At 39.2% G+C, this 26806-nt stretch overlaps 1 protein-coding gene across 3 annotated transcripts; it reads left to right on the plus strand.

Moving 5' to 3' along the window:
• The first annotated feature begins 447 nt into the window (after nt 1-447).
• On the plus strand, nt 448-25803 carry aplf (aprataxin and PNKP like factor). Of its 3 annotated transcripts, none has more exons than XM_067585643.1 (11): nt 448-606; nt 782-928; nt 4019-4090; nt 7858-8000; nt 8562-8742; nt 10908-11028; nt 14061-14248; nt 15031-15320; nt 18348-18476; nt 19040-19086; nt 24367-25803. In XM_067585643.1, the coding sequence occupies exons 2-11, from the start codon at nt 836-838 to the stop codon at nt 24564-24566; spliced, it is 1464 nt and encodes a 487-aa protein (XP_067441744.1). In that variant the 5' UTR covers nt 448-606; nt 782-835; the 3' UTR covers nt 24567-25803. The 3 variants fall into 3 exon arrangements, with proteins under 3 accessions (XP_067441744.1, XP_067441745.1, XP_067441746.1); XM_067585644.1 differs by having other exon boundaries at nt 15046-15320; XM_067585645.1 differs by lacking the exons at nt 448-606; nt 782-928; nt 4019-4090 and adding an exon at nt 4292-4589.
• Nucleotides 25804-26806: the final 1003 nt, after the last annotated feature.

The following is a 26806-nucleotide window of genomic DNA, read 5'->3' on the forward strand; positions in this document are numbered from 1 at the left end:
ACATTATATCATAACTGAACTCCCTGGCACTTTGTTTCCTCTCTTTGTTCTTCATATTCATTTATATGTTACTGTTTCTTGAATTTTTTGGGCTGTTTTCAATAATGTTGAAAATATAAATATATACTGTCTATATATATGTGTGTATTCAGTTGGTTGCAATCTGCAACCTCACCACTAGATGCCACTAAATCTTACACACTGGTCCTTTAAAGTCATGGAAAATAAAAATGCAATTTCCTTTTTTACATTTTAATATTATTTTAATCTCTTGTCTGTTTTGATTCATTTTTTGGTCTGTCTTTTTTGTATGCACCTGATCTAATGCGAAGATTATGATGCCATGATGTATGTTTGTACATGGAATACAATTAAAAACAAACAAACAAAGCAGTAGAGTGACGTGAGAACGTTACGTCAGGCGGAAGTCCCTCCTCTAGGAAGCTGACGTCACTTCTGTCTGCCAGTCAAACATCGCGGGGTCAGATCAGATACTCCACTCATGTTTTTAGAGGACTGGGGCTTATTTACTGACCTGAGGTTCAGTCGTCTGGACTCTTGAGTCCTGCTGAGAAACACAATAATTATCTAGTTTCCAGCCAGCAGGTAGGAAGAGCTGCGAGCTTTAGTTCCTGTTTCTCTGAGATAAAGCGACCAACAGAGAAACTCATTTAAACTTAAGTTACAGAAGCTTAATTCCACTTAATTACTTCCTAATTTACCATTTTCTTGCTTGTAAGATTGAACATTGAAAGCTTATATATCCATGTGTTTTCCTCAGAGCCTCCAGCAGGTTGTTGAACCGGGGTGAAGCCTCCCGCCGCCCGCAGAGCAGATGTCCGGTTTCAGCCTCCTGCCGGTGGACGGCGGGGATCCGATCCCGCTGCCGCCCGGGGAGACGGTGCTGGGCAGGGGTCCCTTACTGAGAGTGAGTCCTCCTGTGGCTTTAAGTTAGTTTATATTCATACTAGCATTACACTTATTTACTCACTGGTTTATTTAACAGTGATTATTAATAAGGGCAGTGGTGGAAAGTAACTAAGTACATTTACTCAAGCACTGTACTTCAAGTACAGTTTTGAGGTACTTTACCTGAGTGAACCTTGTTGACCTTGTTACTTGTTGATTACCTGATCAGCATTCAGTGCAGTGACGATGCTGCTGCAGTATGAGCACACACACACACTTTACAATCAATGGGGAGTCAATCAAACGAGTCAAACTGCGTCTCATCAGAACAAATCCTGCAGTTTTTTAAGAATGAAATCAACCTGGACTAGATCTAAATCTACTCTTTTACACTCAGGAACTAAAAGTTTATCAAGATGACCTTTTGAGTGCTGTTGTTCAGTAAATTCAGACTCTTCCTCAGAGTGGAAACACTTCAGAATAAAACCATCATCATCACCTCGTTCTGCTTCAGCTGGACCAGAGAGGAAACTGTAGACGGAGACAGATAGAAAGAGGAGGAAGAGGGAGTCGTACCACCTGAAAGATGGCTGGCAAAGTGTGATTTAAGTGCAGAGCATGAAGATTTAGCATTAGAGCCTGAATGCTGCTGCTAACAGAAGGAGAGGACAGATATCCAAATATGATTACATAGACTATTAACCACATAATGCATATTTATTTGTTTCAGTTGCCTGACAAAGGAACTAAATCACCTACTTGAGTTCACCTGTTTTCACTGATGCTACTATTTTACACCAGACTAGCTTGCTTATTGTTAAGCTGAATGCTGGTCTGTTGCCTAAGTTACGCTGCTGTATTGAGATGTTTTAATAGTGGTTTAATGTTGTTTTCTTCACTTACGTAAATATATATCATGCAGCAAATAAGACATATTGATGAAGTATAAATTATATATGAAGTGCTGCTACTCTTACAATGATAAAGATCCTCCAGTATCAGGAAGATGTTCAGGAATCACAGAGAGCTCTTATGTTTGGTTGTCCAGTGTCCACATATTTCTGGCCATGTCGTGTTTATAAAAAAAAAAAAAGGGAATTACAGCAAACTCATAACCAAAGTGACACAGAGAATAAGATGTTTATCAGTTCAGTTGTCCAGTATTGTGTTAAAGCAACACGTCATACAAGAATAGACAGTAACACTGATGATGATGCATTTAAAGTGAAAATGATAAATTAAAGATAACATAAAAGAGTTAGTGAGTCTGATGACTACATCAGGCAACAAATAAGTTCATCTGAAAGCAGAAATACACAGAGAGAATCAGGCTGTAATGTTGTGATGTTTCAGTCCTGACATCAAGGTATGAATCAAATATCTTAAAGAATAAAAATGTTTCTTTCACAGCAGCAGAAAAAGGCCTCGAATGGAATAAAACGTGTCACATTTTAACAAACTAGATTATCAGTGATGTGCTCAGTATATTCCAGCAGTATATATGAGGTGGAACTTTAATATCGGTTCCTATTAACAATCATTTTCATTATTGATTAATCTGTCTATTTTCTTGATTGGTTTTGTCAATAAAATGTCAGAAAATATTGAAAAGTGCCCGTTATCATGTCCCAGAGTCAAACAGGATGTCTTCACATGTTCTTGTTTTGTCCGACCAGCAGTAAAAAACTCAAAGATATTCAGTTTACTGTCACATATGACAAAGAAAAGCTTTAAATAATCACATTTGAGAAGTTGGAACCAGCAGATGTTTGGCTTTTTTATTAAAAAAAAAAAAAAAAATAGATTATCAAAATAGCTGACGATTAATTTTCTGTCGATTGATTAATCAACTAATTGTTCCCGTGCTTGTACTTTTAAACAGTTTTTGTTCAGTAGAGAGAAGCTGATCAATAGAAGACAGACTTCCTGAAGAATAGAGTGTCACCTCTGAGCTGCAGGTGTCTTTATGAACCACTGGAGGGCGCCGTCGCTCTGACAACATGGAGGCAAATCTCTGATCAGCTGCACTGTTTATCTTTGTGGTTCTTGAATTATTTTGACAATCCCCAAAATTACAAATGTTCTGTAGTTTATTGTTACTTTTCTCTACGGCTGCAACTAATGATTGTTCTCATTATCGATTTAATCTCTTGATTATTTTCTTGATTAATTGATTAACTGTTTGGTTTATAAAATGGTGAAAACTGTCGTTCAGTATTTTTTAAGAAGATATTCAGTTCACTGTCATAGAGACTAAAGAAACCAGAAAATACTCACATTTAAGAAGCTGGAATCAGAGAATTTGGACATTTTTTCCTTAAAAAATGACTCAAAACGATGAATTGTTTATCAAAATAGTTAATTTGATAGTTGACAACTGATGGATTAATCGACTAAACGTTGTTATTTTTCTCTTCATATCTGAGTTTGTGAAGCATCTTTGCTTCCAGAAAAAAGAGATTTTACTCGTTTTGGTACCACATGCAAGAAGAATATGTATAAGGTTCATAATGTTCTGTTAAAAAAAATGGGGAATATAGTATTTAAAACCGGGTGAAACTTTGATTTGATAAATAATACAAGAAGCCAGATAAAAATCAGATTATAAATATATAATTTACAGCATGAAAACAATGTAGTTTGACCACTTTGCATAATAATTACATAAGGCTGCAATATATCGATATAATGTACAGTGTATTATTGCACATTAATAACAATGAACAGTATATACTCAGCAAACACTATAATATAGTCATATAAGTCTAGTCTTTGTATTTTTATCTATTCTATTTATTTTTATATTTGAGTTTGTCTATTTAGTTATTGTATATAATTTGTACCTTCATTGTATTTATTTATTTTATCTACATCATTGTTTTTGTATTGTGATTTATGTTAAAGTTCTCTCTCTCTCTATTGAAAATATTTAGCGATGGACAAAATTGTTGCTTTCAAGTTGAACTTTTGTCGTCATGGTGACAAAATGTTTTCGGATCCCCAAAATCATTAGGATTCATCCTCTGGAGGACCATGAATATTCTCATAAATCTGCTTTATTCTGTACTGACGTTCTTCTCCTGGTTGGTCTGTGTTCATGTTGTCTCAGGTCAATGATAAGAGAGTCTCCAGACATCACGGGCTGCTGGAGAACCTGGACGGACGGCTGCGTCTCAAACCAGTACGTTTGTCCTCCTGCTCTGTAGGCATGTTTTAGACCTTTAGATATAATCCACATATACTTTAAACTAGGTCTGTAGTCTGCTGGTCGACTGGTCGATTAGTTGGTCGATATGCTCTCGTCCGACTAAATTCTCATTGGTCGAATAATCTCCGTGTTGGGAGGGGTCTAACTGTTCTCAACGTTTACTGAACGTTTACTGAATCTGTGTTTCTCCATCTTAACACAACAAGAACTCCCGCCAGGCCAAAAAAATATTTTTTAATATTTGATATCCGAAATCTGAAATAATATTATATAATATTATCCGAAATAATATTTGAAATCGACAGCGTTTGGGAGTCTCCGTGCAGCGCTGTTCCGGTACGTGAGTCAACCTCTGTCGTTGCCTGGGAAACCACTGGTCGCGCGGCTCCGTTAAGGAGTATGTTTGCGTAGCGAGCGGGAAAGAGCGAGGGACAGAGAAATGACGGTGGATATGAGCGGAGCAGAGGAAAAGGTTAGTAGTAAATTGTCAGTTTGACAGTAAATGAACAGTACAGACTACAGTGTGTCAGTTAATAAATGCTAAAAAGTCACGTCTGTTGTCTCCCCAAATGCCGGAAAAGTAAAGGAGGTTAGCTCCAAAGTTAGCAACAATGGGTTAGCAACAATGGGTTAGCATAACCTGAAGACACAAAACCACCCCCCCCCCCCCCCCCCAAGATTTTCTTTGGTTGACTACAGCCCTACTTTAAAGCAGCTTTAGTTTATATTTTCATAATTATGTCTGATGTGTCAGTGTGTAATGTGTTTGGCTCGTAGTGATGAACCTACAGAGAATTATCAGAGACTCTGCAGCTCCTCTCGGCTTTACGGAGCTTTATAGTGAGTTTCAGCTCATTGTTTATCTGTCCGGCTGCAACTTTACAGTTCTGGTTCCACTGTACACTACCTGCTCAGCACCAAACAGACACAGTTAGCTGTAGACTAGCTGGTGAACATAGTGGAGCATTTAGCAGCTAAAGAGCCAGATATTTCCCTCAGGAGTTGGTAGAGAGTAAAAACAAGAGCTAAAAGAGAGTGAATATTGGACTTACATTCACCAGATGGACTGAAATAAGACTCCACATGAATGATAATGTTGCTCCGTAACTGCTGGATGTGGAAATAATTCTGCTTTATTACTTTAAATGCACAATTTGAACTTAACTTCTAAACATGATTGATGTGTTTCTTTAATTCCTGAAGAGTCTTGAGTGGATTTCTGTAATCACATATGAATCAATGACTTTTTCCAACTGATACATAAAAATACATAGATCTTAATTAACCTTTAGGGGGAATTGATTCATTCCAGCAGCAGATGTCAGATGGAGCTCTTTTAGTAAGTTTAGGAATACGAAGGATAAGATGAGATGGACATAAATCACACTGACCTCAGCTAATTATCCTTTCTGTTTAATTGGCTTGAAGGGCTGTTAATGCATCAGCAAGCCTCAAATCACCGTTTTAGTGAAGTAATTACCACCACAGTCAGTCCGTTTTAATCGTGCCTCTTGATCATACACAGGAAAAAAGTCCACAACCACAGATATCCTTCAGCCTGAGGCTCTGACGCGTCACCAGCCGTTAATCTTCATACCTGCGTCATAAAACGAGAGAATTTTTCTGTCAACAGGCCAGATTGCTGGCAGTGTTTGGCTGCAGGGCCGGTCAAGTGTAAAGGAAATAGAAGATTGAGTTTGAGGAGGAAAAAAAAACCAGGTCAGTCACTGTGACCCATTTAACGGAGATGGTTCGGAGCTGCTGCAGATAAACACTGAGGCCTCTACACACACACACACACACACACACACACACACACACACACACACACACACACACACACGGTGATAACAGCGGTCTTCCAGGTTTGTTGTTTATCACACTGTGAGAGAAGCGTCCGATAAAATCTCGGTCTCGTTTTGTGTCGGTCTTTACGATATCAATTTTTAGTCTTGTCAGACCGCGTGGTGAGTTACAGAGATACTGTACGATGGAAATAGAAACGTAAAGATTCAAGGTAACGCTTTAAATCAGCTGTCAGTGTTTTACTGTGTGAACATTTCTTTAGATGGAAAAACTTTGTACATAAATTAAGCCAATTGCAAGGTGTTTTAATTAGGCCAGATGGACATGCCTTGCACAGGAAATGCAACTGTGTCTTAAAGGTCCCCTCCAGACCTGTAAGATATATGAAAAGGACTCTGCTTTGAATAATTATTTGTGTCTAATATGTTTTTTTCCTGCAAAAAAGATACAATTACCTCATTAGAATCCTTAAAGAGGACGTATTCTGCACATTTCCAGCTCTATATTTATATTCTGGGGCTCGACTGGAATATCTTTGCATGATTTCCAGTTAAAAACTGCTTATTTATCTTCTACTGGTCCTTTATGCAGCCCCTCAGTTCAGCCTCTGTCTGAAACAGGCCGTTTTAGCTCCTGTCTCTTTAAGACCCCGCCTCCTGATGAGCCCACTCTGTTCTGATTGGTCAGCTTCAGGAAGCTTCCTCCGGCTCCGGAGGCTACGTAAACAAACTATAGTAGCAGAATTTCACTTCTTTTTCTCCTTCTTTACTCCAAATGTCAACTTCTCAAATCCATCCATACATGTTGGAGCCTGTTGGAAGCCGAACAATCTGATGTCATCACGAGGAGGAAGTAGACGTAACCTTTGTGTTCAGAGCAGGTTAAAGTCCTGACTTACATATGTTCACCTCAAGTTCTGGAACTTTGACTTTAACATCCAACGTCATAAAAGTATAAAAATAACAGAAAATCAAAAAAAAGCACCAAAAACTGGACCACGATTGGTCACAAATCCTGCTCATAGGTTCACGTACAAACTCTGAACATACATCATTCTGCACAGAGAAGAAGAACAACATCCAGTTGAAGGATCAAGAAGAAGAACATCTCTGAGTGGAGGAAACTTATCAAATACTTAATGAGTTTCACATTCTATGATTGATCAGTGTTTTATTACACTTATCTTTTCTTTCTTCTCTGCAGTCGCTCGTTAATATTGTGAATATTGGACTTACATTCACCAGGTGGACTGAAACACGACTCCACATGTCTGCAGTCGCTCGTTACTTGTCAGCTGAAATATACAAGATGGGACCAAAAATTCTCAGAACTGTTGAAAAAGACTGTCATTATAAATCTTTCATTAGTTCTCTTTCCTTGAGATGCAATACACTTGTCGCAGCGCTTCTCTCATTCCTGGAAACACTTCCTGTAGAGATTCTTCTTCCTTTCAACCCCTTTGTTGGTTTCACCAAGCTGTAGCTACCTAGCGGGGAAGCCGATATGTGCACCTTAGTCCTATGTTATCAATGGCTTCTGGGAACGTTTGGGTCCTAAAAGGGAAACTCTGAGCTGCAGAGTCGCTGATAATCCTCTGTAGGTTCATCACTACGAACCAACACATTACACACTGACAGATCATATAGTGGTGTCATAAAATATAGATTACAGCTGCTTTAAGGCAGTTAAGTATGTAAAACATGTAAGTTTTCATTTGGCTGAGTTTACTATCAAACTGCAATGAGATGTGTTTTAAAAATGCTGCCTGCTGGAATAAACTTATATTTTTGGGGGCCTTTTATGCCTTTTATTATACAATGAAAGTTGAGAGATGATGGGAAACAAGGGGATTTTTTTTTACAATTAATCTTGTCACATTTGAACATAGTTTGGAGGTTGTCTTTTTTATATCTTTTTGTGGTTTTGACCTCCAGACCCACCTGAACCCGTGCTTCGTCCGGTCGTCCCTCACCGACGACCCTCGACCTCTGCAGAAAGATACCTGGCACCCTCTTCATCACGGAGACCTCTTCTCTCTGCTGCCGGGCCAGTTTGTCTACAAGGTGGTGGCTCCCAGGTACTTACATGTCAGGGGAAGAAAAAAAAATGCTCCTTTCCATATTAATAGTGTGAAGATCAAGAGATGAATCTCATTCGCTGCAGTTTCCTCAGACGTCTCCGTGAATAATTAAATCAACATGGAGGAGGCTGCTCTCCACTGTTTAATTAAAGTCTTTATCTTTTATCTCAGCAGACCAGTCTGCGTGGGATTGAATGCAACGTTCTATAAGTGTTATCCATCGACTCAATTAAAAGACAACATTAGGGAGAATATTGATTAATGTGGTCTGTGATAATGTTTTATCTATGAGTTATCGTCTCCTCCTTTGTCCTGATGCCACGTCTGTGTTTGAAGTTTAGATCAAACGGACTGAAAGGACACTTGAGCAAATGTTACCACTGTTCAAACCAGCAGAAGCTCATGTAAAATGCATGCAGACGCAGCGTTAAGGTCTCACGAGTTTTTAGTTTCTGCAGCATTTCATGTAACGTCGTCTCCCAAGAAATTCTAAAAGTTGGATTTCAACCTTTGAATTGTTGAGTCTGAATGTCATTTATTTACTTTTTGTTGAAACAGTCAATCGTTTGAAGAAGAGGAAGATCTTCCCGTGTCACCCGAGCCAGATGTCAAGCCGACTCCAGCTATTAGACAAAACCGAGAACAGACTCCACCCTGTGAGGAAGCTACGCTAGCGGCTCTGTCCAATGAAGAAGAAGAAGAAGAAGAAGAAGCCGACAGTCCCAACAAGAAGTTAAAGGTTTGTTGAGCGTTGCACCGAGCAGGAAACTAAAAGATGTCGATGTCTGTAAAGGAAAAGACCAAACACGCTGAAAAAGTTCCATCATTTAGACATTTTAAAAGCATTGATGGATTTAATAGATTCTGGTTTGAAAACGTAATAACTACTGAACAGAAGAGATGTCCCAGTAAACAGTTTTAACTGTATAACACAGTGACGTTATAAGAAGTTTTCATAGGACACAGTGTGCTGGAGGACTGTCTTGATCATATAGAACTCTTGAAGATAAGAGTCATCGCATAGAAGGAAAAAAACAAACTTCAGGCACTCATGCGTGGAGCAGGAATGGAAAAACTCTGGGATTAAGTTAAAAAGCCTTTATTCAACACAGCTACTAAAAAAACCGACTGGTTTTGACCATAAAGGTCTTCGTCAGGGTACAGAGGTGAACAGACAACCTGATTACTGAATGAACGCAGGTGTTTGACAGCAAATGAATCACAATGAGAAGCCATATTTAAAATGGTACGCCTCCACAGACTGTATAAAAATATGGACGTCGTTACCGTGACGTCACCCGTTGGTTTCTGAAGAGCAGTTTTGAAGCTCAAAATGAGCCGCTCCGGCCGTCGCCATCTTAGCATTACGTGACGCTGCCTAACTCCCAGCCAATCAAAAATGAGCAAAGAGGCGGGGCCGAATGGCTGAAACAAGCCACCTAGCGGCTGGCGGACCTGTCACTCAAAGCAGCCATGTCCTTCATTATGCAGAACTTTACGGCTTAATAAAACTTAAACGGGTGAGTTATAAAAAAATTCACCCCCCGTACAGTTGTCATGAAAGAGGAAATTAGCTACAGAGACCAAAACCGTTGTTTGTACCAGGCTGTAAACATGTTTATTTCTGCTGTAAAGTTGGGCATTTTAACATGGGGGTCTATGGGGATTGACTCGCTTTTGGAGCCTCAAGTGGTTGTTCAAGGAACTGCAGTTTTTGGCTTCATTTTACAGCCCCAGAGGTTGCTGCTTGCACGCCTCTTCAAGTACTCAAGAACTATCCTGCACAAAAATGAGAAATAAATGACCAAAGCAACATTAAGACTGCATACATCAAATTAATACATTTCTTAAAAAAAAAAAAAAAAAATCAATTACTTAAATTATGTAACCATATACATGAATAATATTCTACATTTGTAGAAAAGGCGTAAAAGTCTGCGTCAACGATCCCCTGATGAACATCTTTACTGATTCTAAACCCTCAACAAGGAGTCATTACTGTTATCCTCTTTGAAGTGTTTTGGCCACAGTTTGATTTTGTTCAGCAACAAGGATGAAACTTTCTACTGGTCACACAGACAGAATAACCAGAGCAGAGAGAACCAGGCTCCAGCTGGATATGAATTTCTATATTTTACCACCAGCTGTCAACCCACTGAGGTGCGACAAACGTCTACCTGACTGACAAACTCACACACCTCTCGTTCTCCTGCGTCTCTCTCTGCATTTTAAACATGAATTTAGCTGTCAACACCCAGCAGGTAACAATATCAACAACAGTAATCAGTCCAGAAATCAATTAATTAGTGTCATCAGGAAAAATTAAGTAATTTTAAAACTATGAATGTGTAATCTAAGAAACACTGAGCTGCGTTTAATGTCATTTCTAGTCAACCGTCTTAAACTCTGAAGTCCAACAAAGCTGCAACATACAGACGCTGCTCAGTCAATAAAATGCAGAAGTAATTTAATTATAGTTTAATAGCAGGATTTCAGGAAATGTTGATGATTATCGTGATAATACCGTTGATATTGATATACATGATAATCATAGCGTGAACATGTGATAACAGCACATCACTACAGGATAGTTATTTAAACACTGTAGCTTCACATAATTAAATGGAACAAAATGACCTGATAATCAAACTGACATCATGTTCATGTTAACTGAGTTGTGTTTGGAAAGGTTGTTTTTTGTTTGTGTGTGTGTGAAAAACATCCATCAAACGTTCCCAGACTCCAAGGTGACATCTATAAAATTTCTATTTTTGTCAGATCAGCAGTTCAAAACTCACAAATATTAAATTCTGAATGATATGAAACAACGAAAAAATATGTAAATCCTCACATTGGGGGAGCAGGAATGTTTGGACAACCAATCACACATGTTGTTTTACACAGGAAGCGGAGAATGACCAGCGTGACGTCGCTCCACCTGCACCCAAGAGGAGAGTTTTACCCGCGTGGATGATGGCGGCTGTTGCGGCGCCACACACGTCTTCTTCCTCCTCCCCCCCGAAAGGTACCACATCCACACTTCCTGTTTCTGTTAACTGAGAGAACTGGTCGGCATTAACTGATATTAATGCCAAACTGCAAGAGCTGATTTTTTTTGTTTCTTGGACTCCTGAAGTTGACTTGTGAACTATCCTGACTGCTTCCAGTAGCAGAAAATATGAAATACAACAAAGATGTAAAAGATGGAGAAAGAACTAAACCTGCATCAGAAAGGAGGAATTTTAATGCTAACTGACTGTATAGGTATTAAATAAACTGGCCTCAGATTTCCAGTAAATTCTGTGTTTTTCTGATTGTGAATGTCATTGTTTCCATTGGCCAGACAGCCAGAGAGGCTTTTTAGTCCATGAGTTGGTATTTCAGTGTTTTTCAGTCACAGGTGAGTCTTCCTGTGGTTGGTTTAAAGGGACATATGAGGCTTTTTGTGGTTTTCTGTTATTTATATGCTGTTTTAATGTCGGATGTTAAACACCCAGAGCTTCAACCTGGGTGTTTTTTGTCTACCTTGTTGACGAGCTAACGTCAGCTCGTTAACAGATAAACAGCTGTCCGTTCAGTAGCTTTGGTTGCTAAGGTGGTTGCTAAGGTGTTTCCATGTGTCGTTCACGTTGTCCAACATGTACGGATGGATTTTAGAAGTTGACATTTGGAGTAAAGAAGGAGAAAAAGAAGTGAAATCCTGCTACTATAGTTTGTTTACGTAGCCTCCGGAGCCGGAGGAAGCTTCCTGAAAGCTGACCAATCAGAGCAGAGTGGGCTCATCAGGAGGCGGGCCTTAAAGAGACAGGAGCTAAAACGGCCTGTTTCAGACAGAGGCTGAACTGAGGGGCTGCATAAAGGACCAGTAGAAGATAAATAAGGAGTTTTTAACTGGAAATCATCCAAAGATATTCCAGTAGTCCTTTAATGAACCAAAAAGTTACCCATACAGTGACAGAAATGTGTGCTTTTATAAAGTCTTAAAACCTGACACTCGTTCAGATTAAAGAACAACTGCAGCTTTAGATCTGCTGCAAGAAAGAAAGTGATCAAAGCCGCTCAGGTGCCAAAAACGACAGCTGCGTGTCCTCGTGACTGTCTAAAATAAAGAATAATTATATTTAAAAAAAATCATTCAGATGGTGGTCGATGTTTGAAACTGGGCCACCATCCTATACAAGTTGAACACTAGTTGTCTTTCCAGGTTTTTATTCGCAATTCATCATTTTCAATTTGCACATAAAGAAACGCAGAAGATTTGAAGAAATATTGCACAAAAAAAACCAAAACAACTTCTTCTGCTTGTCTGAGGTGTAAAAGATGGTGTGTTGATAAAGAGAAAACAGAAGGTCAGGAAGGAAAAATACTAAACGGTCTGCTCATCGTCCCGACCTTGATAACAGAGCCAGAGAACAGTCAGTCAGTGTTTGGGGGGGGGGAAGGAATGAAAGTCAAGAGGCAGAGTGTGTTTTCCTCTAGTGAGCAGGTGATGTTATCCAGAGAGCTGCCTGAAACCGTCCGCTGACAGCCGAGCGTGACCGCCAGGCAGCCTGAACGTGTCGCTTATATTAATAGTAAAGCGGCACATCGTCGGTCAACTGGAGTGATATTTGATGGATTGACGTTACTGTAACATCCTGGTTTGCCTTTCCTTGTGGATGTTCTTTGATATGTACAGTAAATAGTGTGTGTGTGTGTGTGTTGAACAGCTACTGTCTCCCTGAGTGCTGCTGTTTGATTGTGTGCTGCTCTAATATTTACTCTGGATAAAAGCAGCTCTGCTCTGCTGGATGGAGCCTGAGTGACTTATTATTACTGCCTCCATCATGCTCCGTCTGCTGCACTTAAGAGCTTAACTGGGCGCTGAGTGAACGGATGGAAACGTTCCAGTTTCCTGAAGACAAACTTGTGATGTTGTGCTCTTCAGTTCAGAGTTAGACTGAGTCACACAGAAACTCGTCATTATTGTCATTACAGATTAATCGTTTTGTCTTTAAAATGGCAGAAAACATTGAAAAAATGCTCGTTAAAATGTCTCACGGTGACGTCTTCTAATGTCTCGTTTTGTCTGATCAAGAGTTCAAAATACAAAGATATTCAGTTTACTGGCAGCTGTGACACAGAAAAGCATGAAATCCTCACATCTGAAAAAAAAAGATTATTATTCAATTACCAAAGTAGTTTTGCAGCTCTGTGCAGGACTGAGTGATGTCAGCGTTGGCAAGAATTTATTAAATGAAGTTTGAAGGATTACAATACAGAACATTAAATATTATAATTACATGCATGCTGTTGTTGATTATTAGAGGCTTTTTCATGATAAAATGAAAAAGAAAAATGTTGAAAAATTGAAGAATTTTTGGCATTTAGAATTGAAATCATGTGACATTGATACACATTCCAGCCACTTTCTTACAATAATGTCTTAAACATATTTAAATACTGTTAATCACGACCTTTCTCCGTCCGTCTACAGTCATTAACATCATCCAGATGTTTTATTATCAGTTCTGTCTCTGATAACGTCAGATTTTCAGTCTGTAAAACCATGTTTTTCCTTCTAATCTCCTTCACATGTTTTTTTACTGGATGTAAATGTTGAAACATGTAAAAGATTAATGCAAAGCACAGAAAGCTTCATGATCACAGTCTGATGACGTGTTGTTATTTTAGAGTTTCACCGTCATAATAAACATTTATCAGACAAATACACGATATTATAAATGCAGCAAATTAAATATCTGAAAGAAATGAAGATACTTTAACACATCGATGGAAAAATCATAAAAATATAGATATTAAAGAGATATTTTGGTATAAACTAGTATTTTTATGGTCATAAACAGTATGTAGGGTTTACAGTTGCTGAGAAATATGAACGATTTTCTGCTTCTTAAAAATAAAAATGATGCAAATGTGGTGAAAAATAATATTTTTTGTAGCTATAAAACTGCACTATATTAATGTTTCTGGATTTCTGTAAAAGAATAATTAGTTTCTGTGTAATACTGTGTAAAATAATGATGATGATGATGATGATGATGATTCTCCTCCCAGCTGTAAAGAGAAGAAAAGAACCTGCAGCGGCGTCAACCAGCACGAAGCGAGCAGCAGCCAAACAGGCCACGCCCACCACGACCTCTTCACCTGAGGGGGCGGAGCTCAGCGAGGAGGAGGAGGAGATGCCGAAGAAGAAGAGGAGGAGGAGGAAGATGAGCGATGAAGAAGAAGCTAAGTCCAAAACAGTTGAGTACAGTTTATAAAACTAATAATAATTTAAAAAGATATTTATTTATAGAGCACATTTTATACAAAAAGATTCTTCTTCTTCTTCTTCTTCTTCTTCTTCTTCTTCTTCTTCTTCTTCTTCTTCTTCTTCTTCTTCTTCTTCTTCTTCTTCTTCTTCTTCTTCTTATTATTATTATTAATATTATTATTATTATAGTCAGATACTACCCTCTATTTACATAAGATGATGAACTAAGAATTGTCAGAATGTTATGATAGATATGTAGAAGATAAATAAGGAGTTTTTAACTGGAAATCAAGCAAAGATCTTCCAGTAGAGCCCCAGAATATAAATATAGAGCTGGAAATGTGCAGAATATGTTTATCTCTCTAAATTTTCTTTGCCCAAATAAGGTCTTCTGGTTCAGCGTCCTGTCAGTGGAACCTGTAGATGATCAGGGCTGTAAAATGATCACTGAAGCAGGTTTTCAGACCAAAAATAGTCTTGAACCGTTAGAACAAGGCAGTAATAGTCTGCGTTGGGAGCATGTTGCTTCAGGTGCTGATGAGACGTGAGTCCAGTTTGAGCAGCGGAGCCGTTAATATGAAGGCTGATCAGACGCCAAAACACTGCACAGAAGTTTATAATAATCCAGAAAGTTGTGCTTGGTTCAACTTTTATACCGGACTTTTTTTGTCTGTGCGTTTCTCCTTCAAATGTCAGAGGGGAGAGTCTGAAACCTCCTTAAATCATCATCATCATCATCATCATTTTGAGTCTGTTTCTGTTGACTTTCAGGACGTTCCTTCGCAGGAGCCCGCAGTCGGGCTGCAGAGTGAATCCGACAAAACGCAGGAAGAGAGCGACAACGAGTCCGATAACTTCGCCATGGAGGTGGAAGAGGAAGGACGGGGAGGCGAGACGTCCGCCGCCGACAGAAGCTCCACGACACGGACGTCTGACGCCAGCGGATCGAAGAACAACAAAACAAAAAACGGACAAACGACGAGCAAAAAAGCAAAAAATGGCGGCTCTGCGTCCAAACTCGGACTCAGAACGGCGTGTCCGTACGGAAAGGACTGCTACAGGTACGCTCACCTTTGGACAGATGAGGTTAGAAAGAGAGAGAGTTAAAGGATGAAGGGAATTCATTTCAGCTCCTGCCAGAGAGCTTTAACCTTGATCTCTGAACAAGAACACTCGAGCTGCTGAACATGAAGAGAGACAAACACTGAACCAGGTCCAACAGCTGCCCGGTGTCATCAACTGCACATCACATCCTCACTGATGAACCTCTAATTCTGCTGTTAATATCGTCACTGATGAGAAACGATCTGAAAACTGTAGAATGTCATTTAAAATGTGCTGAAACCGTTTCAGTTCATTTTAATCCTCCTGCAGTAAACTGATCAGTTCTGAAGGAGCGTCGCAGTTACTGATCACATGTTACTGGTTGTAAAAGTACATTACATCACTCAGCAGCAAAAGTTACTCGTTACTTTACTTTCATTACTGAGCCGTCAACTCCGACACACACACACACATACATCACACATACATGCACACACACACACATCACACACACACACACACATCACACATACATGCACACACACACACATCACACACACACACACATCACACATACATGCACACACACACACATCACACATCACACATACATGCACACACACATCACACATACATGCACACACACACATCACACATCACACATACATGCACACACACACACATCACACATCACACATACATGCACACACACATCACACATCACACATACATGCACACACACATCACACATACATGCACACACATCACACATACATGCACACACACATCACACATCACACATACATGCACACACACACACATCACACATCACACATACATGCACACACACATCACACATACATGCACACACATCACACATACATGCACACACACATCACACATCACACATACATGCACACACACACACATCACACATCACACATACATGCACACACACACACATCACACATCACACATACATGCACACACACATCACACATACATGCACACACATCACACATACATGCACACACACACATCACACATCACACATACATGCACACACACACACATCACACATCACACATACATGCACACACACATCACACATCACACATACATGCACACACACATCACACATACATGCACACACATCACACATACATGCACACACACATCACACATACATGCACACACATCACACATACATGCACACACATCACACATACATGCACACACACATCACACATACATGCACACACATCACACATCACACATACATGCACACACACACATCACACACACATCACACATCACACATACATGCACACACACATCACACATCACACATACATGCACACACACACACACACACACACATCACACATACATGCACACACACACACACACACACACATCACACATACATGCACACACACACACATCACACACACACACACATCACACATACATGCACACACACACACATCACACATACATGCACACACACACACATCACACACACATCACACATACATGCACACACACACACACATCACACATACATGCACACACACACACACACACACACATCACACATACATGCACACACACACACATCACACACACACACACATCACACATACATGCACACACACATCACACATCACACATACATGCACACACACATCACACATCACACATACATGCACACACACACACACACACACACATCACACATACATGCACACACACACACATCACACACACACACACATCACACATACATGCACACACACATCACACATCACACATACATGCACACACACATCACACATCACACATACATGCACACACACATCACACATACATGCACACACACACATCACACATCACACATACATGCACACACACACATCACACATACACACACATCACACATACATGCACACACACATCACACATCACACATACATGCACACACACATCACACATCACACATACATGCACACACACACACATCACACATCACACATACATGCACACACACACACACATCACACATACATGCACACACACACACACACACACATCACACATACATGCACACACACACACACATCACACATACATGCACACACACACACACACACATCACACATACATGCACACACATCACACACACATCACACACACACACACATCACACATACATGCACACACACACACACACACATCACACATACACACACATCACACATACATGCACACACACACACAAGCACAAACGCGCGTGCGCACACACAAAAACTCACACACTCTCTTTAGTATTAAACACATGTAGAAATATAAAACGAGACGTTTGAGGTTCAGCAAGCAGGAGACAGTTTAGAAGGTTTTAGCCTCGGTGATGCACACAGCAAGATTCACTGGTTTAGTCCAGTGGTTCCCAACCTAGGGGTCGGGCCCCTCCAAAGGGTCAGCAGATAAATCTGAGGGGTGGTGAGATGATTAATGGGAGAGGAAAGAAGAAAAAACAAAGTTCTGATACACAAATCTGTTTTCAGTTTTTGGACTTTTTCTCTAATCTTTGATTTTTGCTGAAATATTGGATCATTTGAAGATTTATTGAAATGAAAGCATGTGAGAAGTTTAGAGGGAAAAATCACTATTTGGTGGAGCTGTTAACAACTCATAGACATGTGAAATGTGACCCTGACTACACACTGCTTTTTGTAAGACGTCAAAAGACAAAAAGGTTGGAAACCACTGGTTTCATCTTTAACAATGTGTTGTATTTTAAAAGCTTGTTATATTATCCATTGTGTCAAATCTTCATCTGAAAAGTAACTAAAGCTGTCAAATAAATGTAGTGGAGTAGAAAGTACAATATTTCCCTCTGAAATGTCGTGGAGTGGAAGAATAAAGGTCCGTTCTGAGATGCTGAACATAACGAGAGAGCAGGGAAGTGTGTAGAGTGTCTGACATGTTCCTCCTTCAGCAGATTGAAGACCTCTCATCTCCTCCGCTGTTTGTTTTTCCAGGAAGAACCCGGTCCATTTTCAAGAGTGCAGTCACCCCGGTGACACTGATTACGAGGAGGAGGAAGAGAAGGAGGAAGAGGAGGAGGAGGCAGACCGACCCGAGTGCCCCTACGGCACCGACTGCTACAGGTCAGACATCACAGCACAGTCGTTATCGCTGCCAGATGAAAGGAAGAGATTGAAAAGAGTCACAGTAACGGCAGAGATGTTCATTGGTTGATTCGTTTAACTAGAGCTGCAACGATTGGTCGATTGATCAATTAAGGATGCACGATATTATCAGCACGTCATCGGTATCGGCCGATAAAAGCTCTAAAATGAAATATCGTGTGGATTCTGCATAACTACACTGGTTGTGTGTTGGGTTCTGAATGCCCATGCACAACACTGATATCCTACACTTAATACAGTACCTGAACGCATCCTGTGTGACACTGATGGACGACTGAAGCCTCTGTTGCTGCTCCCGCTGCGTCGCCTGTGTAGAAACAGTGTGAGGTTAATGAGAAATGGTGTCCGTTAGGAAAGAAAACATACAGCAAACATACAGAGTAAACAACACAACAAGGTTCTGTTCTGTATCTTTAGTTATTAGCGTAGTTTCTTCCTCCTGGATCAGAACCAGGAAGCTCCGGTTTTTCCGGTTTCATCTCTCAAACTAAATCTTGACTTTGACTTTGTGTCTCCGGCAGGAAGAATCCTCTTCACAGGAAAGAATACAAACACACAAAGAGACCAGGTAACGCTGCTTTACTTTGTTTACTCCTCCTTCCCTCTTGATGATATTTTCGTATTGGTGCTAATTAATTAACAATCAGTGCATCACAGTAAACATAATCAGCATTCAGGGTTGGTTCCTTAAACTGTGTTGAGAATTTATTCAAAGAAATGAGTCTGAATTTGACGAACAGAAACACATTTTTAATAGAAAATCAGGAGAAAGTAATTAACGAGGGTCTTTCATCCAGATTTAATTAAGTCTCAGAATGAATCAGTTATTGAACGTATCATTTTCTCATGATTTAACAACAGGCTCATTCTCTTTTTTTATTCACATTCTGTTATTATAATGAAAGAAGATGAAATTAGGAAACTGCCTCACATCTGTGATGAAGGTTTTTATTTTACTTCATGTCACTAAATCTTTAATTTCCTGTCGTCTTTTTCTCAAACTGCTTGTGTTCAGAAAGAAAACGTTGAATTCAGTCCTGGTCGAGTTTGTCCAGTAACAATTTCAATTAAATTTATTCAAACAAGACAAAAACATCCTCAACGAAGATGACAGAAAGAGAGAAAGGAAACGTTACTTTGTGCAATTCTGCTATGAATAGAAAGTAAGAAGAAAACTGAAACAGACAGTTTGATCAGTTTTAAATCAAAACAGTTTAATTCAAGAACAGTTTCAGTCAAAACATGTCAAATCTACTCCAGTAATGATAAAAGAAGCTCATCACAGTCATAACGGATCTTTTGACAGCAGCCATGTTGGGACATCGGAGCGTGAAGCTGCTGAAACTGCAACGTTCTTTATATTATCTGCACATTTAGAAACAAAAGCACATATATGAATAATCAATACACTTTTAAATTAGTGTTAAAAACAAAATACAGTGATGCTCACAACAGGAAGGTTTAAACCATAACTAACAGATAAAAGACAACATCATATAAAAGCTCATCTATAAAAATACATTTTTAGAAGAGATTTAAAAGTGTTTACTGACGTTCTGACGAGGATCTGAGGAGTCAGCAGCCCACAAACAGCTGTAAAAGTGATTAGTAAAATTTTAAAATAAATTCTAAAATGGACTGGCGGCCAGTTTGTTAAAACCTGTTGACGCTGAAGGCACGTCGACCAAAATTCCTCAACACAAATCCAACCGATCGTCTGACAGGCAGACGGTTGATTGTTCAGGCAATTAATCAAACATCGTGACCTCAAACTGCACGTCAAAAATCTGGGAGAAATTCAGCCTGATATTAAAATTAGACGTTACTATCCACAGAAATATCTCTGTCCAGGTCACATGACCCTCCCCTCCCACTCCGTTTGGACGTTTGCATGTTATTCCAAACCAACTGGCGTAAACACATATCTATAAATGTGAGTTCTGTGTGGTTATTTCATAGGGATGAGTGATAAGTTACCCTAACTCAGACACATATTTGATATTGTCGTGCAGATGTTGCAGAATTAGAGGTTACGTTGTATTTTGGTTCCGATGAAGGCTTCCTAAAGTTAACCGGTGTGTTTACTCTTTGACGAATGCGACGGTGGAGGAGTCAGAATGGAAAAGTTCAAAGCTCAGGACGAAGGGAACGTAGTCCAGATTTCAGCAGATGAAGGATAAATCCATTTGATTTAATGGGAATATGTTCCAATTTTTACAATATTTATTTAAAAATCCACACAAAATCCAAATGCAGGCCAGAATGTTTGAGTATTACTGTATATTTCCACATTTAAACACCAGAGTCCAGATGCATTAAACTCTGTAGGTTCATTCAGACTAAAACTGTGTGTACGCATGAGGATAGAAGTATGCAGACGCATCCTCGTACACATGGTTTTGTTTTATAAATGTCAGTCGTTGTGGAGGCAGGCGCACGTGCACGAGCCTCTTTTCACCCCTACAATCAGCCATAAATGGATGAAGACGTCCTGAAGCAGCTGCTGGCTGCTCCACCTGTCAATGAAACACACAGGAAGGAAGAAATGCAGTTTCATTGACGGTGTTGCAGCAGCGAGGTTCTCTGATCTGTGAGGATATGAAGCTTTGATGTGTCAAACATGATAATAACTGAATATATTTAGACATCACGTTGGGCTCTGAGACATTACATGACGAGCATTTTTCATTATTTTTTTATAGACAAAACAATGAATCAGGAAAATAATCAGCACATTAATCAATGAATGAAATAATTGGTAGTTGCAGCTCGATATCTTTCCAATCAGCAGATACACAGATTGCAGGTCATTGAATCACTCTGCAGTAATCTAATTTTCCTCCGCAAATTGCAAAACTCTCTTTGAATTTGACATTTGACTTCCGTCTGGTGGGTGCCATGTTCGCTCTCTACAGTGTTGTGTCATTGGTAGAGAATTTAGTCACTGACACTTTCACAGGTCCTATATGCTACTTCAACTATAGCTACCGTCATCTTGTGGCACTTGTACATTACTACAAACCACAGTCACATTGTAACAGGCACCAAGAGGAGGGGGGGCGGACCTCTTTTCATTTGATAACATTAGAAGTAAAGTTAGGCTTTGCTGTCGGTTTCCCAACTCATTTTAAAAAAAGATGAGAGAAAAAGAGAGAGAGGGAGCTAGAGAGTGAATGAAGAGCTGGGGCCGGTAAGAAAGCGGTGAATCAGATCAATAAAAACAATATCTAATTGTTTCACAGTGGTTACTTTCTAGAGCACAAATAAACACACCCACACACCCCCGCACACCGCTGCACAACCCTACAGAGGTGTGCAGCAACACCTGATTTGGTCTGAATACGACCTCAATCCATCCTTGTTTTTTCCCTCCCCGGCCTGTATTTGGGGCCTTTATTTATTCGTGTCGACCACACCCCCGGCCATTATTGGAGACCCAGCTTTTAACTGAATACCGGCCACGATAAACAGACGATGTTTTATCACCTTATTTTTCAGTCTCCATCTTAAATCACTAGCTGGCTCCAGAAGAACATCTGTATACTGGTCTGAAGTCTGCGTGAGGTGTTCATGTGGTCATTCTGGTTTTATAAATACCAGTTTGTGTGCGTGAGGAAATGGCGTATGTGTGGTGTTTTATGTGTACAAATCGTTTATACACATCCGGCGTCTGAAGCCGAGTGAGATGGTTAAAGCCAACAAACACATTTACAAGATGAATTTCCATCTGAAACCATTTAGCAACAGATCTGCCTTGACCCCAGAAGAAGAAGCATCTCTCACACACACACACACACACACTCCACCTGTCACCATGCTGATCAGGATCTATAAACCCATCGAGGGGACATATTGATCTTTTTGTTATTGGGTTGTTTAATGTCATTTCAGAGCCTTCAGGGCATCAAACCCCCGCTGCTGTAGTGGAAATGACCTTGTGACCTGGTTATGAGATCCTCCTCTTTGCTTATGTGTCGCAACATTTGCATTTTGATGTCTCAGTTGACATTTAGTTGATATTTAATTTACGCCCAGCGGCTCGACGCTCTCTCGGCAGTTTGTCAGTTGATTTAAAGACACGGTGATTCACTTCAACCTGCAATTATACTGACAGGAAATAAAACACAAACACGATGAGGCGTCACGCTGTTGCTCCTGAAAACACCGCTTGTACATTCATTCATGGATGAAAAGTAGAAACACTGACGGCTCCAAGCTGTATTTCAGTTATTACTTAAATTAAATTAATAATCAGTATTTTTCATTTTAAAACAGATTTTTAATTAAACCATGTCATTTTTTCAAGCCAAAATGCCAAAACAGTCTCTGCTTCCAGCTTCTCCAGTGTACAAATATTCATCTTTTCTCAGTTTTATATCAATGTAAATTAAATATTTTTGAGTTTGGGACAGTTTTGTGTCAAAACAAGACATTTGAAGGCGTCACATCAGGCTCAGAGATGTTGTGATGAGGATTTATTTCACCATTTTTGACAGTTACTAAACCAGTAGTTGAAATTTTGTGCGGTTCCCTCATTACACCTGTGTTAAAAGAATTTACCCTTTTTTTTTTGCTGGGTCCGTCTCCTCCTTTGGTCGACCCCCCCGTCACTGTCTCCTCTCTCAGCTGGTCCTGGCCTTCTTTGCCAAAACGGGGTTTTAAGAACTCCGTGGTCAAGGTCTTTGGTTGTGTTCCTGCAGGGTCTTTTTCAGTCCCGTTGCTTCCGGAGGAGGACAGCTATTGGGGCCCCACATTGGGAGCCAATTTGTAAGGTGTATAAACCAACTGAGGAGCCTTTTTCTCTGTAACCCTGTTTGTGTGTTGCACGGTGAAACGCTCCTTCTTGTACAAGAAAATAAATTCAGCTTTAACTTTGATACTTCGGATCCAGTCTCCATTATTTAAAGTTCATTGAGAAGAAATTATTTTAACAACCTGTACTTAATAAATAAATGTTATATCACAGATAACTATAATTGTATAACTATTATACAACTATATCATTAATCAACAGCTGTCCCGACCAGATGTTAACGCATAAGTCTGGTGATTTTCTATATTTTTCATATCATCAACAAATCTCATGTTTGGATCCAAACCAACAATGAACTGGGTGACTTGTTCCTTCATCATGAAGAGTTTGGTCATGTTAGTTTGTTTAGAAACGGATCCAAAGACTAATAACAGCGATCAGGTTTTCAGTCTCTGGAGAGTAGTTCTGTGTAGTGATGAATGCATTTCCTTCCTCATAAAAACATTTGGCATATTATTATAGTAGTAAAGTATTTAAAGTCCTGCATTGTTTTTCCTTCTCTGCCTTCGTTGGCACATCGATGTGTTTCTTGCTGAGTTACAGTCGCTTGTAGTTCAGTGGAATAATGTGAAACTATTGGCAGGAACGTTAAATCCTTTATTGCTCCATAGCGCTACTAGAGGTCAGAAACTGGACTTGGGTAGCTGTGAGGGAGCAGCAATGAATTCATCCAATAGTTGTTGAGATATTTCAGTCCGGCTCTGGATCGCCAGCCGTAAATCCACAACAGATTATCACTTGTTAAAAAACTTTCCACCAAGTTTCATTGACATCTGTTGACAGGTAAAAACATACATGACCAAAGCTGCTTTGTGACAGCAGTTTCTACATCTTCTGTCGTCTCTTTGTCTCTTTTCCTCCTCACTCAAAGTAAATGAGTAAAACATTTCATCACAGATCTTTTGAAGTACAAACAGTTCTGTATTTTTTAGGTGAAACAAACCTTCCGCGGTTGCGATGCAGGAAGTTAAAGCCTGTTTTTATGGTTTCCTTCTGTGACTCACTATGTTAATAAATCCTCTGATGTCTCTGCAGCTCGAACCACACGTACCGTTCCCAAGTCGTCCCCCACCGATGACGAGGACGACGACGACGACGACGGCTTCATTAACGACGACAGCGAGGACGCGGGAGATGACTCAGACTACGCCCCTCCTGACTCAGACGACAGCGGTAAGGAGGACATCAAAAGACTGCAGAGAGAAGCAAAGACCTTTCTGAAGAGGAAGAAGTAGACTCAGCCCCCCCCCCTCCCCCTCCTCTCTTGTTTTATTTGTTTGTTTGTTTGTTTGTTTTGAAGCTGCACCAGTTTAATGAGACTAAATCACCTGGAGGAGCTGCAGCAGAGAAACACAAAAAATCTCACCAGCTGAGCTGAGAATGAGTCCAAACACTCACAGAAGATGTTATTTGAATAAAACAGTAACGTCTGACCTACGATTTGTAATCTTACTGACTTATTCTTTGATCAGATCCTGATTTAAATCAAAATTGACCAATTTGACACCAGAGTTTTGTACAGCTGTCTGTGTTCACACTTTTTACATGTTAGAACTTTGGTTTCTTTTGTTCCATAACATCAAAAGTAAGATATATATATATATATATTTAAAAAACGTCTAATGATACCCAGCCCTGGTGCCTGTCAGCGTGTGTCAAGTAGTTAAAGTTGAAAATCTCATGAATTTTTTACCGTTTTTATGCATTTTTTATTTCAGCAAAGTTCTTGTTTGTGTTCAAGGATAAAGCACTCGATTTTCTTCTTCTTCTTCTTCTTCTTTTTGTCATTTTTAACCTTCCAAAAAAAACAGCACAGGAAATAAAAAAGCAAGTATATGTACATGTCATATACATACATGCTTATACATACAGCGCACATTGCAGGAAATACACATAACGGCCAATATAACACAATGATACACAAACACAGATACCTTGTTCTTCCACACAGGAAGTGACAGACGTGACACATAGAAGCAGCAGTTCGAGCTCTGTGGACCCTCCGCTGTTTACTCACATCCCCCTGAAAACATTTCTTAAATTCATATCTGTTAACCCTTCGCTGGTGTCGCCATGGCAACCGCAAAAACACAACAACTGACTTTAAATAAATGTGTGTTTTTTTTCCGTGTGATCTAAATGAAGTAAAAATGTTCCCTGCGTGCTGCGAGTCCAGACTGTTTACAGGCTTTGATGGGTTCGTGTTTTGGGGGACTGGGACGCATCATTTAGAGTGCTTTCTAAACTGGGAATCACTGGAAATACTCCCAACAGCAGACTGGAGAAGGATTAGTCTTTTTATAACATCTTTTTACTTCGGTTGAAGCTCCACCTGTTGTTGTTGTTGTTGGGATTCATTCTTGCCTTGTAAATATGTATAATGTTGTAGTTTAAGGTATAGATCTTTATATTTTTTACTTTATTTGTTGGACTGTTTTTTACTTTTGTTCAAATACATTTGTTCAAAATGAATTGTTTCCTGTCTTGATTTAATGGTGGCGACAAAAACTGCGGACTTTAAAAGGTCAAAGGGCTGAAACACATCACCACAAACAAGTATTTTACAAGAAAAACACCAAATTTCACACAGTATTTATTCATTTATTGATCAACTGCTGTTATAGTTTCTATATATTTAATCTCTACAATCTCTACATTTGGTGCCAAATATCTAATCCTTTACTAAAAACTTTACTGAAAACAGCCAAATTTAAAAAAAAACCAGTAACATATAAACAAGTATGGAGAGTAAAAAGAGGAAACAAAGTGTCGGGAATTTAATTATGACGTAATAATAATAAAAAACATTTGGTTAAAGGATTGTGCAAGAAGCTTTTCACGTTCAATAAAAATAAAATAATACATATGAGGAGGAACAACAAGTAATATCAGTCAATAATTTTATAGGTATTAAAAATTGTTTTTTTTATTACACAGCTTAACTAGAGTTGTAATAGAGCTCAATGTCATTTAGAAACAGTCAATTTATGTATGTTGAATTTGCCAAAAATGATAACTAGTTTAATTAAGTTTAGTTAGTTTAATTTTAAAAAGCTAAAGCTGATTGTTGCCCGTTGATTTAACTTATTACTGCCATAAAGCGTCAACATTTGACCCGTTGTCCTGTATAGAAAGGTTTGCTCGTCATTCCAAAATATTTTTATTAATATTTATTTATTCAGATGTTTTCAGAGACTCGTTTACCAATAAATGTCACATGTATGTTTGTTTCTGTTGATTAGTTACAGTAAATCTGTCAGAATTAATTAATATGAGAGGAAATTATCTGATGTTACAAGTTGCAGCTCGCATGTTGTGAATTTAATGGAGAATTATTAATATATTTTTTTAAATTTTTTTGCTTAAAACCTTTTAGTTAAATTAGTCTAAACTAACAGTCTGTGGTCATGATATCAGCTTTCATAACTTAATAATTTCTACAGCTGATAATATAATACAAAACATAAAATACCAA

Source organism: Thunnus thynnus, chromosome 3, assembly GCF_963924715.1.
Source record: "Thunnus thynnus chromosome 3, fThuThy2.1, whole genome shotgun sequence".
Lineage (NCBI taxonomy): Eukaryota > Metazoa > Chordata > Actinopteri > Scombriformes > Scombridae > Thunnus > Thunnus thynnus.

What these genes read in the sequence shown, in the direction of transcription:
- aplf (XM_067585643.1), top strand. Translation starts at nt 836, where the DNA reads ATGTCCGGTTTCAGCCTCCTGCCGGTGGACGGCGGGGATCCGATCCCG. An exon ending in GTCCCAACAAGAAGTTAAAG is followed by an intron (nt 8,743 to 10,907) that starts GTTTGTTGAGCG and finishes TGTTTTACACAG; the next exon opens with GAAGCGGAGAATGACCAGCG. An exon ending in TACGGAAAGGACTGCTACAG is followed by an intron (nt 15,321 to 18,347) that starts GTACGCTCACCT and finishes TTGTTTTTCCAG; the next exon opens with GAAGAACCCGGTCCATTTTC.